The 16,082-nt window shown below is 54.2% G+C and overlaps 1 protein-coding gene across 2 annotated transcripts in view; it reads left to right on the forward strand.

The window, feature by feature from the left end:
- The first annotated feature begins 416 nt into the window (after nucleotides 1-416).
- USP46 (ubiquitin specific peptidase 46) overlaps nucleotides 417-16,082 on the forward strand; it is a 66,927-nt gene continuing 51,261 nt past the window's right edge. For both annotated transcript variants that reach the window (XM_070048123.1, XM_070048124.1), the window contains exon 1: nucleotides 417-603. In XM_070048123.1, coding sequence (XP_069904224.1) covers nucleotides 568-603 — 36 coding nt within the window. In that variant the 5' untranslated portion in view covers nucleotides 417-567. The remainder of the gene's footprint in view (nucleotides 604-16,082) is intronic.

A 16,082-nucleotide genomic window follows, 5' to 3' on the forward strand; every position in this document is an offset into this window, starting at 1 on the left:
CAAGGCCCGGCCGTGCTGGCCACGGCTTTCTGACCACTGTCCTGTCCTGACCCCATTTTCCACCCTGGGTCCCCGCCGGTGTCGTGCGACAGGAGAAAGGAAAAGTTGGACGTGGTCACTTTGACCCCACCCCCGGCCCGGCCCCAGCTCGGAACCCCGGGGCTGCGGGGGCGGGAGGGAGACCCGCGACCAGCAGGCGGCCTAGGGCGTCCCCAGCGCCGCGCGCTGCCCGGGCACACAGGCGGGGCCCGCGCTCCGCGAGGCCTGGCCGCGCGCTCCGGCCCGCAGCGAGCGCGCCGGGGGCCCCCCGCGCGAGGCGGGGGAGGCGGCGGCGGGCGGGGCGCGCGGCGGCGGCGCGGACCCACGCGCTCGGGCCGCCCCTCCTCCCGCGCGCGCCCCGCCCCCGCCGCCGCCTCCCGGCCCCCGCCCTCCCGGCCTCCTCTCCCGGCCGAGCTGGAAGCCGGACCCAGGCCGCCGGGCCCGGCCTCGCCGCGCGCGCCCGCCATGGCCCGTGCCGTTCTCCCCTGGTAAAGATGGCGGTGCGCGCTCGCCGCCACCTTTAGACCCATGACTGTCCGCAACATCGCCTCCATCTGTAATATGGTGAGTGCCGCCGCGCCGGGCCACTAAGGGGACCCGAGCCGCGCGCACGCCGGCGCCGGGGCGCGGGCCAGGGCGCGGGGCCCCGCCGGAAGTTCCCGGCCGGGCCGGGCGCGCGGCCGAAGCCACCCCCACCCTGGGACCTGTGAGACCGGGGACCCGGGGCCGCACCGCCGTGCCCCCACCTCGGGTTGCGGTGGAAGCGTCGGGGGCCGGGAGGCAGCGACGCCCCGGGGCAGGGCTGCGGGCGAGGAAGCCCCGCTGTGCCCCCGCGCCGCCCCCTCTGGGTCCGAGTTCAGCCCTTGGGCTTCGCCTGAATCCACTTTGCAGCGGCAGTCGGTGGTGGTCTGCAGAAACCTGCCGTGTGATGGAGCTGTGGAAAAAGTGCGGTTGGGGAAGTGAACTTCAACCTGGCCTGGGAAGGCGCCGCGGTGGTGGGGTCTCATGCCGCGGTTTCCCCGTCTCTGCAGAGGGGGGCGGGGACCTGGACGGGCAGGAGGGCTCCGGGCTGCCCTGCCTGATCCCCCGCGGGCCACCGGCTGCTGGCTGGCGTGCACCCGGCCAGGGGCTCTGCAGTGGGCCCTGACGGGGGTCTGGGGCCGTGGCCTGGTGGGGACTGTAGTTTCTGTTTCTCCCATTGCTTTCTGCAGCAGCAGCTCCCACTGAGTCCCCAGAGCCAGCCCTGCCCGTCTTCCCCTTGTCATAGCCCTGGGGAGCCCGGCTTGGGGTCAGGATGAGTGTGTGTCTGCATGCTCCTGCCCCTTGCCTGGCCTTCCCCGGCTGCAACGCGTGCTCCTGGGGTGCCACTTTGAGGCCGGGACCCCGAGGAGGCTGGGGGTGAGGTGTGCCGGCCGCCCCTCCTCCATCTCGGGCTCTTCTCTGCTTCTGCCCCACATTCTGTTGCAAGAGCCACACCGGCAGAGGAGCACGGAGAAGCCTTGTGTTAGCTCAGGGGCGGCTTCGGCTCTTAGCTCCGTGGGACTTGGCCACACTTGGCCGGGTGAAGGCTGGGGCGTCCCGGAGTGACAGCGGCACAGGTGTTGACATGGGGTGGGCTCCGTGGGGGGCTCCTGTCTCCTCTCCCTTCCTCTCTTTTTCCACGAGGAAGCGGGTTTCCTGCTTTTTGTCGAGTGGCGTGAACGCAGCTTGGTGCCGCTGGAGGAGATGTTTTCTCCTCGCTTCCCCTCGGCTGCTGCCAGTCCTGAAGCCACAGCCGCCGAATGCCTGCCTTCGGGCCTGCCGAGTAGCCAGGCTGGCCCTGAAACCCTGGTGCTGTTGACACCGCTCAGTGTGGAAGCAGCTTGGGGGACGCCGGCCTCCAGCTGCACCGCGGGCTTCTAGCGCACCTGGCTCCCGTGAAACACGCCAGGGAGAGGAGCCGCAGGAGGACAGGACAGGCAGGGGGGTGGCAGGCCCTTGCTGTGTCCGCGAGTGGGACCCCCGTGTGTGCAGCCCTGAAAGCCTGGCGGACCGAGGAGCTGCGCGCAGGCCAGGGGAGTTTTCTGTTCGCACGCCGGTCCTGTGTGTGGGGCGCGTGAGGCAGTTTCCGCTCTCAAGGCCTTGCCACTGCTGCTTCTAACTTAACGCCTCCCGGTCTTGGGGACAAGTTGCTCTTCTTTCCTTATCTTCAGTAAAGGGAGGATACTGGCTCTTACCTCATCCGGACAGTCGTGGCCGGCGCCTCACTGGGGTGCTGGGGCCGCTAGCAGTTGAGGTCAGCACCATCCTTCTCGGACAGGCCTGCGGTGGTTTTGGGCACTGGGGAGATGATGCATGGATACTGACAGCCCACCTGCTGCTTGGTGCAGGCCAGGGGAGGGCGGTGTGTGCAGAGGCTGCTCGGGGACCCCGCCCCTCCCAGCTGGCCTCCCACACATACCTGGAGTGGGCTGGGGATGAGGGGACTGCTGTGTTGCCACCCCATCAGACCTAAATGTTCTTTACACCCTCTTTAGAGGCTTTCCTCAGTGTGAACTGTTTCCAGCGCTGTCTTCTGGCTGGCTCCTCCCAGGGCTCAGCTTCTCTCTGGGGGCTCGAACTGGCCCTGCCCCTCCCAGGTCCACACACTCCCAGCTGTTTGAGTCGTTGTAGTAAGAGCCCGGGGGATTGCATTTTCATTTTTTATTTATTTCTTTTTAAAGCAATTTTTATTTTTTTAAAATATTTATTTGAGAGGCAGAGAGATGGATCTTCCATCCACTAGTTCACTCCCTAGAGGGTTGCAGTGGCCACAGCTGGGCTGATTTGAAGCCGGGACTGGGTCTCCTATATGGGCGCAGGGGTGCAATCAATTGGGCCATCCTCTGCTGCTTTCCCAGGCGATTAGCAGGAAGCTAGATCGGACAGAAGTGGAGCAGCTGGGACTTGAACTGGTGCCCGCATGCTATGCTGGTGCTGCAGGTGGAGGCCTAACCCACTATGCCACAGCGCTGGCCCCTATTTCTTTTTTTTTTTTTCTAAGATTTACTTATTTATTATTAAAAGAGTAAACACAGAGAGAGGGAGGGACAGAGAGAGATTTTTCCACCCTGTGGTTTACTTAAATGGCTGCAAGGCTGGGTACCAGGAACTCCATCTATGTCCCTGATGTGGGTGCAGGGGCCCAAGCACTTCTGTTGCTTTTCCCAGGTGCATTAGCAGGGAGCTGGATCAGAAGCAGAGCAGCAGGGACACACTGTAGCCTGCAGTGTAACCCACTGTGCCACAGCACCGGCCCTGATCCTTTTCCTGTTTAAAGCAGGTTGTTTGGTGTATCTTAAATGGAAAAGGTGTTCAAAGGCGCCATCTGTAAGACGTGGTCCTGGAAAGTGGGTTTGTTTGCTCCACCAGAAGAAAGGACCCGGCAGAGCAGGAAGGACTGAAAGCCGTCTCTTTCCCTGACCCCGCCTTGCCTGCAGCGCTGGGTGAGGGTCTCAGAAGGAGTCCCCTTCCCTCCACTCGCCCCCTACCTGCTGGACGTCACTGTCCCCTGGGTGTTGACTGCTGGCTCCCGTCGCTCCTCACTCTTCCGCCTGAACTCCTGCACGGTGATTCTTCATCAGCTTGCTCGGGGCACGTCCGCCTGGCCCCACAGCCGCGGTTCAGATAGGAAAGCTTGTTTGGCTGGTGTGTTGTAACTTTCACAATGCACTCACTGCAACCAGGCATGAGGAAATGGCCCCTGTTGGTAATCCTCTGGTTTTTGTCTGGACCAGTGGACGTGTGTGTTAGCTGAGATGAATGGAATAGGTTCTTGTCTTCGCGCAAGAAAGAATTCAGACGTGAGACAGAGAGGAGTGGTCAGCAAGGTGGCGAGGTTTAGTGGGGTAGGGCATCCACTGGGCACCTCTCCAGATGGAATGTGAGAGTGCTGAGCCATTCAGACTGGGGTGAGCAAGGTTACGGGTTTAATGGAGAGAATACACCAGGCAGGCCAGGCGGCGGCTCAGGAGAGAGCTGAGAGCTGAGTGCGCGGTCAGTGTTCAGACCGGGGCTTGTAAGGGAACTGGGTCCAGTTCTCTCGTTCTCCTTCCCTACTCCCTCTTCTGGACAGAGGGTTTGCCGAGTGTGAATTAGGTAAAGCTCTTCCCGGGGTTTCACTGCTCAGCTTTGGACTGGGGAGCCCACCTGGCACTCGGCAGAGGGGATTCGCTAGCTAGTGTCTTCCTGGAGAGAAGGCGGGGACCACCTGTGAAGTTGCCAGGGAATGGGTGGGGCTTTGTCGCAGCTTCCAAGCTGTGCTTCCCGGGCTGCTACGGGCTGGTGCGTTCCGTCCCCTTCACAGTGTCTTGTTTGCCTTAGGCCCCTCCTACTCACATGCCCAACTTTCTAACTTCCTACCTAAAAGATTCAGCTTCTTTTTAAAATATTTATTTACTTATTTATTTATTTGAAAGACAGAATTACACACACACACACATACAGAGAGAGAGGGGGAGAGAGAGGGGGAGAGAGAGGGAGGGAGAGAGGGAGAGAGAGGGAGAGATCTTCCAAGCTCTAGCTCACTCCCCAAATGGCTGCAACAGCTAGGGCTGGGCCAGGCTGAAGTCAGGAGCCTGGGACTCCTTCCGGGTCTCCCGTGTGGGTACAGGGTTCCAAGCACCTGGGCAGTCCTCTGCTGCTTTCACAGGCTTGTTGACAGGGAGCTGGATTGGAAGTAGAGCAGCCAGGACTCCAGTGGTGCTCACATGCGATGTCAGCTCAGCCCACTGCACTACAATACTGGCCCAGGATTTAACTTTGTATGTGTTTTTACGGCCATGTAAAATGAAAGGTTTTTTTAAAAGTTTTCTGTGGAAAGAACGTGAGGAATTCCCCAGAGAGGGAGCATGTTGGGAGAAGGCGGCGTGCAGTTGCAAGCGGCTCCAGTGCATCGCGTCTTCCTTTCATGTGTTAGTGGTGCTGCAGGTGTGCTTCTGGGAAAGTGTCGTGTACCAAGGAGACTACAAGTTTTGTTCGGACAGATGGTCACACGTTGTCACCGGCTGTGTTTGTGTTGGCACCTGTGACCTGCAGGTGCTTTCTGAGTGGAGAAGGCGAGGGTCCGCCCCCGAGGAGCTGAGCCAGTCCTTATCTGGTGGGCATAGTGTCGGTAAAGAGAACCAGTTTCAGTGCAATGTGATATCTGCACAGATGGAGGCTGAACAAAATCCCAGAAGCAAGCTGCACAGTAGGAAGGCTGATGAGGGGGTTGGCGCAGTGGCGCAGTGGCTTAAGCTGCCAACCTACAACGCCTGCATCCCATATGGGGGCTGGTTCGAGTCCCACCTGCTCCACTTCCGATCCAGCTCCCTGCTAATGGCCTGGGAAAGCAGTGGAAGATGGCCCAAGTGCTTGGGCTCCTCCCACCCATATGGGAGACCTAGATGAAGTTCCTGGCTCCTGGCTCCTGGCTTCAGCCTGGCCCAGCCCAGGCCGTTGTGACCATCTGGGGAGAAACCAGCAGGTAGAAGACCTCATTCTTTGTCTCCTACTCCTCTGTCTGTAACTCTGCCTTTCAAATAAATAAATCTTTAAAAAAACAAAACAAAGGACAGCTGATGAATGCAACAAGATACCTCTTTAGTGTACTTTTGTTTAAAGTTTGGCACAGTTTGGTGTTTGTGGCTTTATTTGTATGAGGTCCTGAGGATAGTGTGAATTAGAGCTGCAATCTGTACCTTTCTTTGCCTATCTTGCTGGCGAAGCGTGAATTTCATAGCACCTTTGGGCAAATGGCTGTGTTCTTCGATGTTAGTGTTTTTCCACATTGTAAAGCTGAAGTGTTTGTGTGATGAGAAGCTTACTGAATGGTATTTCTTAAGTGTGGTCTTTATAAAAACCTGTGTCTCTTAAATGGTTAGCATCCACTGCTTTCCGAGGTGCATTACCAAGGAGCTGGATCGGAAGTGGAGCAGCTGGGACTCAAACTGGTGTCTGTATAGGATGCTGGCACCTCAGGCAGCGGCTTTACCTGCTACACCACAGCCCTAGCATCAGATTTGAATCTTTTTTTTTTTTTTTTTTAATATTTATTTGTTTATTTGAAAGTCATAGTTACACAGAGAGAGAAGGAGAGGCAGGGAGAGAAAGAGAGGTCTTCCATCCACTGGTTCACTCCCCACTTGGCTGCATTGGCTGGAGCTGTGCCTATCTGAAGCCAGGAGCCAGGAGTTTCCTCGGGGTCTCCCACGTGGGTGCAGGGGCCCAAGGACTTGGGCCATCTTCCATTGCTTTCCCAGGCCATAGCAGAAAGCTGGATCGGAAGTGGAGCAGCCAGGACTCGAACCAGTGCCCATATGGGATGCCGGTACTGAAGGTAGTGGCTTTACCCATTATGTCACAGCGCTGGCCCCTTGAATTCTTTTAAATAAATGAAGCCATTTTGAAATGGTAGGAAAATAAAAATTGGAAAAAAATACTAGAGGATTTTTATAAAGATAGTTTTTGTCTTGGTAGGTCAACTACTGGGAGCAAATATTTTGAAATTGGAAATTTAAAAATTTTTTTTTTTAAGATTTATTCATTTTATTTGAAAGTCACAGTTACACAGAGAGAGGAGAGGCAGAGAAAGAGAGAGAGAGAGAGAGAGAGAGAGAGAGAGAGAGGTCTTCCATCCGATGGTTCACTCCTCAAATGGCTGCAATGGCCAGAGCTGTGCTGATCCGGAGCCAGGAGCCAGGAGCTTCTGCCAGGTCTCCCACGTGGGTGCAGGGGCCCAAGGACTTGGGCCATCCTCCACTGCCTTCCCGGCCATAGCAGAGAGCTTGACAGGAAGTGGAGCAGCTGGGTCTTGAACCATCGCACATATGGGATGCCGGTGCTTCAGGCCAGGGCGTTAACCCACTGTGCCACAGTGCTGGCCCCTAATTATTTTTTCAATGTTTATTTTCATTTACTTGAAAGAGAGAAAGGGCGAAGGTGGGAAGAGAAAGAGAGCACTCTTCCATCCACTGGTTTATTCCCCAAATGACTATAATAGCTGGGGCTGGGCCAGGCCTAAGTGAGGAACCCAGGACTCCACACAGGTCTCCCCCTTGGGTGGCAGGAGCCCAAGGAGTTGGCCATCACCTGCTGCCTCCCAGGTGTATCAGCAGGGAACTTGACTGGCAGTGGAGCAGCCGGGACGTGAGCCAGCACTCTGGGATAGGATGCCGGCGTGGAAAGTGGCAGCCTAACCTGCTGAGTCACAACACACATCCTTGGAAAATTTTGCTGTTTAATCAAAATGTGTCAGCCTCATAGTTCTGGGGAGGGGACAGCTTGCCTGTTCTGCTGTTACTGTTACTCATGCTTTCCTTAGAGGTGGTTAAATGTATCAGCTGGGAGTGGGTACAGTTACCTCTGGGCATCTGGTTGCTGGAGTTTGAAAAGTGCAGCCTTAGGTGAGCTGGGTTAATGTTTAAGGAGAGCATTTTGCCCCTCCAGCCCCACAGCTCTAATATGCGGGCGTCTGTGTTAGGTCACAGCCGGAGGATCAGGTTTGCAGATTGTTCTGTTTTTCTTGGAATCCTGAGGGGGTGGGGAAACAAAGGTGAATGCCCACAGTTAGTGAGAATTAGGGACGGTAATTCCTGCTCTCCATACGGGCTGCTGTGCTGTCCAGCCCTACCGCCAAACCTGTTTGCTTAGTTCTCTGTAATGGGGAACTCTGGTCTGCATGGGTTGTAATTGGAAGTCATTTCCAATGCTGATTCTCTGAGCGTCGTCCTTGGCTTCAGATCCGTCCCCTTCCCAGCCCCAGCCTGGTCTGAAAAGAGGTCTCTGGCTGGTGGTGTCTGCGGCCACCCATCAGGCCATCCCCAGCAGGCTGACCCAAGAGGTGTGAAGAGTGTCTTTGAGGCTAGTTAACTTCTCTGCTCGAAATATTTTTATGCCCCTTAAAATAAACTTTCACTTGTGGTGAATGCAATGGCTAGTCTAAAGGTTTGGTTTTTGTTTTTAAAGATTTATTTTCATTTATGTGAAAGGCAGAGTTACAGAAAGAGGGAAAGGCAGAGAGAGAGAGAGAGAGATATTCCACCTGCTGGTTCATTTCCAGATGGCCTCAACGGCCAAGAACCAGCCGAAGCCAGGAGCCAGGAACTTCTTCTGGGTCTCCAATGTGGGTACAGGAGCCCAAGCAAGTGGGCCATTTTCTGCTGGTTTCTCAGGCTGTTAGCAGGGAGCTGGATGGGAAGTGGAGCAGCCAGGACATGAACCGGTACCCACGTGGGATGCTGGTGCTACAGGCGGTGGCTCTACCCACCATACCGCAGTGCTGGCGCCTAGTCTGAGGGTTTGAAATGCCACCCCAAAATGAACAGCAAAGGTAGTGTTAAGACAGATACGCTCTGCCTTAGCCTGCCCCTGCTGGGAGGTGTGTGTTCTGTGTCAGTCCTCACCCACTTCTGAGAGGCATGATCTGCTCAGGGCAGTTTGTGAGATTGTGGGGTGGGGGTGGGAGTCTCCCAGGTTCCAAAGCTTCACTTCCCATGTTCAGGCTCCAGGAGTTCTGAGGCCACCATCGGAGCCTGCAGGCGGCAGCTTAACCTGCTACGCCAGCCTGTGACCGTGATTCTGAATGTGGTGTTGTCCTGCGCTTTTGTGTGTTTACTAGATGCATGTGCACTCAAGTCAGAGGCAGGTTGAGCATCCCCAAAATCTGAAATTTGCAACGCTCCAAAACATGAAAAATTTTGAGTGCCATCGTGGCACCAGAAGTGAGCAACTCTGCATCTGATCTCCTGTGATGGCATCGCAGTGAAGGCACAGGTGCACTGACGATAGTGTAGAAGATGGTCTTCAAGCCGCAGACTTGGCCGGTTAAGTCTTTTTTTTTTTTTTTTTTTTGGAGACAGGCAGAGTGGACAGTGAGAGAGACAGAGAGAAAGGTCTTCCTTTGCCGTTGGTTCACCCTCCAATGGCTGCCATGCGCTGCGGCCGGCGCACCGCGCTGATCTGATGGCAGGAGCCAGGTACTTATCCTGGTCTCCCATGGGGTGCAGGGCCCAAGGACTTGGGCCATCCTCCACGCACTCCCTGGCCACAGCAGAGAGCTGACCTGGAAGAGGGGCAACCGGGACAGAATCCGGTGCCCCAACCGGGACTAGAACCCGGTGTGCTGGCACTGCAAGGCGGAGGATTAGCCTAGTGAGCCGCGGCGCCGGCCCTCAAGAAACAGACTTGGGTCCAACCCCAAGATTTGTCATTCGTGTACAGATAATCCACCATCCCAAAAATCTGAAATCTGAAATACCTCTGTGCCCGAGCATTTCAGATATTCGACCTGTGTAGTGTTGTTTGCTCATGTTTTAAACATGATCCCTATTGCTGAACAAATCTGCCTCAGTTTGCTTTTGTTGTTTAGATGATGGTTTTGAGCTATATCTGTTCATATAAGGTAATCCTGGTTTATTTTAGCTGCTGCTAATATACCTTCCCTGAATATTCTACAGTGTATTCATGTTGTTGTTGATCAGCATTTAGGTGTATAGTTTTTGTGTGTGCTGTTTTAATGCTGTGGACAGGTGCGAGCCTGGCTCTCAGTGTGTGTGTGTGTGTGTGTGTGTGTGTGTGTGGAGTTTCTCTGTGGTGTAGCCCTGGAAGAGACTTGCTGGGCCATGGAAGTGGGCACCTTCCACTTGGCTATTATGCCAGGTTGGGACGGGCATCGTGGCCAGGGATGCCTGCATCCCATGTGGGGTTGCCGATTTGAGTCCCAGCTCTCTGCTCATGCACTTGCACACCAGCACATGACAGCTGAGTGCTTGAGTCCCTGCCACCCATGTGGGAGACCCGGGTGAAGTTCCTGCCTCCGGGCTTCAGTCTGGCTCAACTACAGCCGTTGTGGACGTTTTGGGGTGTGAACCAGTGGATGGAACCTCTCTCTCTGTCACTCTGCCTTTCAAATCTTAAAGAAAATGCACATGGCCAGGTCACTGCCTGCACTGACTTGCATTCCAGCCAGCAGTGTGTGTGGGCCCCCGTTGTGTCACGTGCCTGCACACACTTGGCGTTGCTTTGCCAGTTGGATGGGCGTGAGATTGTCCTTGTGGTTCAGTCTGTACTTCGGTGTCTCCTAGTGAGGAGGTTTCGTCTTTTCGTGAGTTCATCGTGCAGGGCTGTTGAAGCCAGCTGCTCGTTCAGGAGCGGTTCTCCAGGCTGGAAGTTAGTGTCTGAAAACACGGGGAGAGGGATGGCGAAGAGGTGTAGTGAGTGGGGAGATGTAGGGAGAAGACGAGCTGCAGCAGGAAGATCACAGCCTGGAATCGAGACGATGTCTCCGGTGCTGAGAGTAAGTCCCGGATGTCTTCCCAGGCTGGCCGGGCCTTGTTTAAGCCACGTCGTCCGTGCTTTGCTTACCCGAAGTTGGCTTTGGGAAAAAGTGTGTCTGGAGCTTCCTCGGTGAGAACAGTAGCAAGGCTGGACGGAGAGCTTTCCTGTTTCCCAGTTGCCATCCGCAGGCCTTGGGAAGTTGTGGTCTTCCCCCTCAGACGCGTTTCTTTGTCCTTTCGGGTAGGGAGGCTGTTCAGGAAACCGGTTTTTATCAGCACCTGCTGGGCATCCCGGGACAGTGGCTGTGTTAGATACTTGGAAGACACGCCCTGCTCTACATTTTATTTTTCAGAGGTGATGAATGTCCTCTTGCTGAGCATGGAAATGTGTGCTCCTCAAAGGGATGCTAACGACAGCTTCAGCTATGCATCACACACTCATGGTTCTTTGTTTTAAAGATTTATTTATTTACTTGAAAAGCAGAGTTACAGGGAGAGAGAGGGGGAGAGACAGAGAGATATCTTTGATCCACTGGTTCACTCCCTAAATGGCTGCAATGGCCAGAGCTAGGCCAGACTGAAGGCAGGAGCCAGGAGCTTCATCCAGGTCTCCCGCATGGATGCAGGGGCCCATTAGCAGGGAGCTGGACTGGAAGCGGAGCAACCAAGAATTGAACCAGTGTCTGTATGGCATGCTGGCGGCTTAACCCACTATGCCACAGCGCTGGCCCTGGTGCCCACGTATGCATTTTCTCATTAGAAATTCAGACCCTGAGGTTTGACCCCCAAATAGATGTGGAGTAGGGCCTGGAACCTGCACCCTCTCCCTCCCTCTCCTTCTGTATTTGTTGCAAGTAAACAGGCTCCCACTTTGAGAAACTTTGCTTTCCTTGAGTAATAGCCTTGGTCTCTTAAGAAATACTGCTTGCAGGAGTTCCTACCATGGGAAAGGTTTTTAAAATCAATGTAAAATTACTTAAGGTAGTCATTTAACTCTGAGGGCTGCGGATTTTGGCCCTTCTGTGGATGTATTTCTTGATATTAAATAGCCGGGTCTTTATTACTTTGTGCTCCTGGAGCGCAGCCCCAGCCCTGGCTATATATCACATCACCTGTGCAGCTTTTAAAAGCAATTAAAAGTAATGAAGTCACAAAACATTAATACCCAGAGGAGTATGGAAAAGCATATAGGTTACATATCTGATGACTCACCCTTTATTTTTAACAGGTATTAAAATTGAGCCATATTTGATTCAGTTTTTCTAGACATAGTAACTTAACAATTCCACTCACTACACCCGTTTCTTTCCTGTCCCAGAACAACCCATTTTTGTGAAACTGTGTGGTGTCTTGTACCACCTTTGTATTTGTGAACTCATAAGCAGGATATGAGTGTGCGTAAAATGTGTACCTTTTTTAAAAAGTAAGCCAGGGGCTTCATCCATATCTAACACATGGATGTCTGGGGTCCAAGTACTTGGGCCATCCTATCCTGCTTTCCCAGGAGAGCTGGATCAGAAGTGAAGCAGCCCGGACTTGAACTGGCAATCAAATGGGATGTCAGTGTCACAATGCTGTCTTAATCCATTGCACCACGTGCCGGCCCCCAGATGTGCTCTTTTGCAATTGTCTTTCTTCACTCAACAGATACATTTGAGATTGTATCAGCACGTAGAGACCTAGTTTCTTCATTCAACCTGTTTTTTGTTTTTGTTTTTGTTTTTGATTTGAAAGGCAGAGCTATATATAGAGAGAGACAGAAAGAGAGAGAGAGCCTCCATTCGCTGGCTCATGCACCAAATGGCCGCAATGGCCAGAGTTGGGCCAGTCTGCAGCCAGGAGCCAGGAGCCAGGAGCTTCTTCCTGGTCTCCCTGACATGGGTGCAGGGGCCTGTGGGCCATCTTCCGCTGCTTCCTTAGGCACACTAACAGGGAGTTGGATTGGAGGTGGATTGGCCAGGACACGAGCCGGCACCCCTATGGTGTGCTGGCACCACAGCTGTGGCTTTACCTGCTGTGCCGCAGTGCCAGCCCCCATGCACCTGTTCTGTAATCGTGTTCTGCGAACCGGGGTTGACTTGCTCATGGCCTTCTTGAGGGACAGTGCTGCGGCACCTGTGCCAGCTCCTGTCACCTTCGCTCACGTGCGGTGTCGTTTTTCAGGGTGTGACTCTGGAAGTGGAGGTGCAGGTCTGCAGCTTTGCTGGGTGCTGCGGTTTCTGAGTGGTTTGCGCCCAGGGGCGCAGGTGTTGGGCCTCAGTGTCGGGGAGGCCCTTCCGACGTCGGGGGTGCTGCCCTTGGAAGGGACATGATATCTCTCTCATGGGTGCAAGGTTAGTGCTCATAAAAAAGCTAACCCAGCTCCTCCCAGGCTCTCTGGCTTCCTGTCCTTGCAGTGGGATCGCTTGCTGTTTCATGAACTGCTGCCATTGCGATGCCATCCCACGGGGCCCTCACAGAGCCGGGCCTTGCTGTTTAGACTTTCAGCCTCTGAAACTGTGGGTTGAATGAACCTTGCTTTGTAATTTACCCAGCTGCAAGATCTTGTTACAGCAACAGAAAGTGCACTAAAGCACCAGGCGGTGTCACATTGCTCGCCAAAGTGGTTCCACCCATTGGAGCCTTTCTGCAACGCAGCTTCCAGGCCCCAGTCTCAGAATTTGTGACTGTCACGGTGGGTTTAGGTTGTTGGGGTGGGGTTCAGGTACCGCAAGTGTGTGTGTGTGTGTGTGTGTGTGTGTGGTATTTATGTGCCACGGTTGATCCTGTTGCACATCCAAGGCTGACTGCAGCTCCCTGAGGGCTGGAGCTGTGTGTGTCTTGGTTGGGGTTTATTTCCTGGCTGTCAGCACAGTGCCCAGCGTGTGTGTGGCAGGTGCTCAGGAAATCATTGCCGACGACTTAAGAGATGCAGCGGAACCGTGGAAGCCTTGCCTTGCAGGAAAGCTGTGCTCCGTGGGAATCACCCGGGTGCCTTGCTGAGATGCAGGTTCTGGTTCTGCAGGTGGGGTGGGGCCCAGCCTTCCCTTTTCTGTGATGTAGGGACTGCTGGTTGGGAAAGCACCTCTTGTTGATTCTTTTTATCTTTCTTTTTTTTTAAGATTCATTTTTTATTTATTTGAAAGACAGAGCTACAGAGAGAGGTAGAGACAGAGAGAGGTCTTCCATCCGCTGGTTCACTCCCCAGATGACCGCAACGGCTGGAGCTACGCCACTCCAAAGCCAGGAGCCAGGAGCTTCTTCCAGGTCTCCCACGTGGGTGCAGGGGCCCAAGGACTTGGGCCATCCTCTACTGCTTTCCCAGGCCATAGCAGAGAGCTGGATCGGAAGAGGAGCAGCCTGGACTAGAACTGGCGCCCATACGGGATGCTGGCGCTTCAGGCCAGGGCTTTAACCCGCTGTGCCATAGCGCCAGCCCCTCTTTTTATCTTTCTTACTCATTTTATTATTGTTGTGGGGCAGGGGGGCATTTTTAGGGCAGCCAAGCCCTGGGGAGAAAACCAGCAAGAAGTTTCTCTCTCTTTTTTTTCCAGATTTATTTATTTATTTGAGAGGTAGAGGTACACAGAGAGAGAGAGACAGACAGACAGACAGAAGGTCTTCTATCTGCTGGTTCACTCCCCAAATGATCCCATCGGCCGGTGCTGGGCTGATCTGAAGCAGGAGCAGGAACTTCTTCGGGGTCTCCCATGTGGGTGCAGGGGCCCAAGGAATTGGGCCATCTTCCACTGCTTTCCCAAGTTATTAGTAGGAAGCCGGATCAGAAGTAGAGTAGCTGGGACTTGAACTGGTGTCCATATGGGATGCTGGCACTGCAGGTGGAGGCTATTCAGTGCCTGCCCCTGAATTTCTACTTTCCTAATTTGGATCAAAACCACAATTGCTGAAGCTAAATCTTGAAGTGCCACCTGGGATCGTGGCCCCTCCCTCCAGGGCTCATGCCTGTAGGTGGGGTGACTTGGGCAGGTGAGAGCTTCCTGGTGGGGGTGCTCCAGGCAGCTGCTGGGGGAGTGGCAGTGGGGCTGCTTTGTGAGCTGCTTGGGTTGGCATGGATTGGAGTTTCCAATCCACGTTGCCGTTGGTGTCTGGTGTTTAGCCCAGTGTTATTATTTATTTATTTTTTTTAAGATTCATTTATTTATTTGAAATGCAGAACTACGGAGAGAGGAGAAGGAGAGAGAGAGCGAGAGCGAGAGAGAGATTGATTTTCCATCTGCTGGTTCGTTTTCCAAATGGCCACAATGACTGGAGCTGTACCAATTTGAAGCCAGGAGCCAGGAGTTTCTTCTAGGTCTCCCACGTGGGTGCAGGGGCCCAAGGACTTGGGCCATCTTCTACTGCTTTCCCAGGCCATAGCAGAGAGCTGGATCAAAAGTGGAGCAGCCAGGACTCAAACCGGTGCCCATATGGGATGCCGGTACTGCAGGTGGTGACTTTATCCCCTGTGCCACAGTGCCAGCCCCTTAGCCCAGTGTTGAGCTATTTTACTACTGCTTTCTTCCAGTGTCCAGCTTTTTAAAACTTTTTAAAAAATTTATTTCATTATCTTTTTTTATTTTTAAGATTATTTATTTGAAAGGCAGAATTACAGAGAGAGAGAGAGAGAGACAGAGAGAGAGAGGTCTTCCATCTGCTGGTTGACTCCCTAGATGGCTGCAGCAGCCGGGGCTGGCCCAACCTGAAGCCAGGAGCCAGGAGCTTCCTCTGGGTCTTCCATGTGGTGCAGGGGCCTAGGCACTTGGGCCATCTTCTGCTGCTTTCCCAGGTGCTTTAGCAGAGAGCTGGACCAGAAGTGGAGCAGCTGGGACTCAAACTCCTGCCCATATGGGATTACTGGCACTGCAGGATTTATTTTCATTTTCTTTTTCTTTTTTTAATTTGAAAGGCAGACAGACAGACATAAGGATCTTCCATTTGTTGGTTCACTCCCAAATGCCTGCAGCAGGCAGGGTTGGACCAGGCTGAAGCCAGGAGCCAGGGACTCTGTCCTGGTCTCCCATATGGGTGGCAGGGGCCCAAGTGCTGGATCCGTCATCTGCTGTCTTCCGGGATGTGTGTTAGCAGGAAGCTGGATCAGAAACGGAGGAGCCGGTGTCCTGGCAGCGTCATAGCCACTACACCAAATGCCTGCCTGTCCAGTGCCCCTGTTTTTTCCAGTCCCAAAGAGTGTGAGTGAAGCAGGGGACAGCTCTGAGCTGGGCATGTGAACTCCCCCACTTGTCACTTTGTAGTTCAGCAGCACCGGGCACATGGTCTGGCCTGTCCCGGGCTGTGGGGTGAGGGCCGGTCCTGCTGGGGAGCAGCCCTGCTGGGGAGCAGTGTGGAGCAGCTGAGTGCCTTCTGAACCAGCCGTGGCCACCTGCCCAGGGGACCAGGGAGGGACTGGCCCGGCAGGCTGGAGGAAGAAGCTGGGATAGCAGCTGGAGTTGTTGGAAGACACAGTGCCGGGAGCAGGTGGCCCAGCTTTTGTTATTCCTGGTCTGGATGTGGTGTCCTTGTTTTCCTGATGATGTGGCCACGTGGTGTATGAAAGATACTCATTTAGCCAGCGAATGAGCTGCTGCCATTCCCTTTGTGTCATTTAGTGTCATTAGACCTTCTGAGCTGTTCAGTACAGAAGGCACTGAACTCAGTTTTTTTCTTGTTTAAAGTTTTTTTAAAATTTTATTTGAGAGTTAGAGTTACAGACAGTGAGAGGGAGAGACAGAGAAAAGTCTTCCATCCTCTGGTTCACTCCCCAAATGGTTGCAACGGCTGGAGCTGTGCCGA

The sequence above is a fragment of the Oryctolagus cuniculus genome, chromosome 8 (genome assembly GCF_964237555.1).
Source record: "Oryctolagus cuniculus chromosome 8, mOryCun1.1, whole genome shotgun sequence".
Taxonomy (NCBI): Eukaryota; Metazoa; Chordata; class Mammalia; order Lagomorpha; family Leporidae; genus Oryctolagus; species Oryctolagus cuniculus.